This window comes from Papilio polytes, unplaced genomic scaffold (assembly GCF_000836215.1).
Source record: "Papilio polytes unplaced genomic scaffold, Ppol_1.0 DF824002.1, whole genome shotgun sequence".
NCBI lineage: Eukaryota > Metazoa > Arthropoda > Insecta > Lepidoptera > Papilionidae > Papilio > Papilio polytes.
The window spans coordinates 123,925-125,338 of record NW_013525202.1 but is presented as its reverse complement, the minus strand read 5'-3'; the positions used below and the strand labels follow the sequence as shown (position 1 = coordinate 125,338).

Here is a 1,414-nt window from a genome sequence, read left to right as displayed (position 1 = left end):
TAGACAGTTGCTGCTGAACTGCTTGCGCCAGCGATCCTCCTCTGCCAGCTCTGCGCCGGCCACAGAGCGCTGCAGAGCGCCGCTGATGCTGCCGCCATCAATAATCAGCATGTTTAACATAACTGAAGGTATCAAACTATTCTATTTCTCAATCTGGACTACTGGTGTAAATTAAATTATAACGAAAACTGCATTCCATAGATAACACCTCAGTTTCCTCAACGACAGCGACGCCAGCACCTCGCAGCAGTGCTCTCACCACCACGCCCCCTCCCCTGCGCATCGACCCTGAGCAACGCCAAGCCAGGGTATTGGACAACTACCTCCTCTCCACCCTGTGGGCGCAGCAGCCCGTTAGAACCAAGAAGAAACGCTCCGTAAACGAACCTCTCATGAAAATGGTCGAATACTTCACTAAACACAAAGCCTGGACCGGAGCTAACAATCAAGATGTCGAAAAACTTATGCAAGAAGAACTTAAAGTTAGTAACCATCTCGCGAAACCTAAATCCCTCGAAGATCGTTCAGATTTCTTCAAAAGGAAGTTAGTTTTCGGTTTCTTGTATCCTTTCAAGAATAGAGGTTTAAAACGTCCTAAGATATCTAATTTAATGAAGGGTGATAAATTAAATAAATATTTGGAGAAATTACGTAAAAGCGACGTATTCACTAATAAAAAAGTCAATATCCCTCTGAAGTTAAGATCGGTACAAAAACGTTCGATATTAATCGAACAATCAGAAGACCCTATGAAAGATATCAGTTATTACGTGAAGAATAAACCCGGGACTAACGTGAGACCTTCATTAGCTGATGCTGTGAGGGTCAGAGCCAGCTTAGAGAGGATCTACAACACGGGCAACATCGAGGTTGTGCGACGATACGGCGCTAACTACAACCCGCTCATACCTTCGCCATTCTATTTTGGTGTTATGAAAACTTTATCGGATATATAAAATTAATACCCTGTAGATTAAAAAGCTAAATTACAGCTTATAACTATCTCTCAGAGTTGATACTTAGGCAGCCATAGTGTACATTATGCATACTAAATATATCGGGTTTTCTGGATGCGTATAGTGTGTCTTAATTTAGATTAGTTTGACAAGTCACTTCAAAATTGTCCTCTAAATTAGTTAATAAGAAAATAATAATTTTAGTTGAGTTCGATAAAATTTTTAAACGGAATATAGATAAACAGTGGTAGAGCCCGCTTTAACATCTTCGCACGAATGGGTCGGCTCGCCCGGTGTAATACCACGACCACACAGAAAATAGGCGTGAAGTGGAAGCAATTCCGCGTTTTGTCTAATGAGTGCGGTGCCGGAGGCCTAATTTTATCCCTCTCCCTTTCCACCCTTTTCTTGAGAGGAAAGGATGGGAAGGAAAAGTGGATTTGACGGTGGAGAAGACG

At 42.4% G+C, this 1,414-nt stretch overlaps 1 protein-coding gene across 1 annotated transcript; it reads left to right on the top strand.

Annotated features, from left to right (window-relative positions):
- The first annotated feature begins 6 nt into the window (after positions 1–6).
- LOC106101262 lies at positions 7–1,077 on the top strand. Its single transcript, XM_013280427.1, has 2 exons — positions 7–128; positions 202–1,077. The coding sequence occupies exons 1-2, from the start codon at positions 86–88 to the stop codon at positions 954–956; spliced, it is 798 nt and encodes a 265-aa protein (XP_013135881.1). The 5' UTR covers positions 7–85; the 3' UTR covers positions 957–1,077.
- Positions 1,078–1,414: the final 337 nt, after the last annotated feature.

What these genes read in the sequence shown, in the direction of transcription:
- LOC106101262 (XM_013280427.1), top strand. Translation starts at nt 86, where the DNA reads ATGCTGCCGCCATCAATAATCAGCATGTTTAACATAACTGAAG. An exon ending in CATGTTTAACATAACTGAAG is followed by an intron (nt 129 to 201) that starts GTATCAAACTAT and finishes TGCATTCCATAG; the next exon opens with ATAACACCTCAGTTTCCTCA.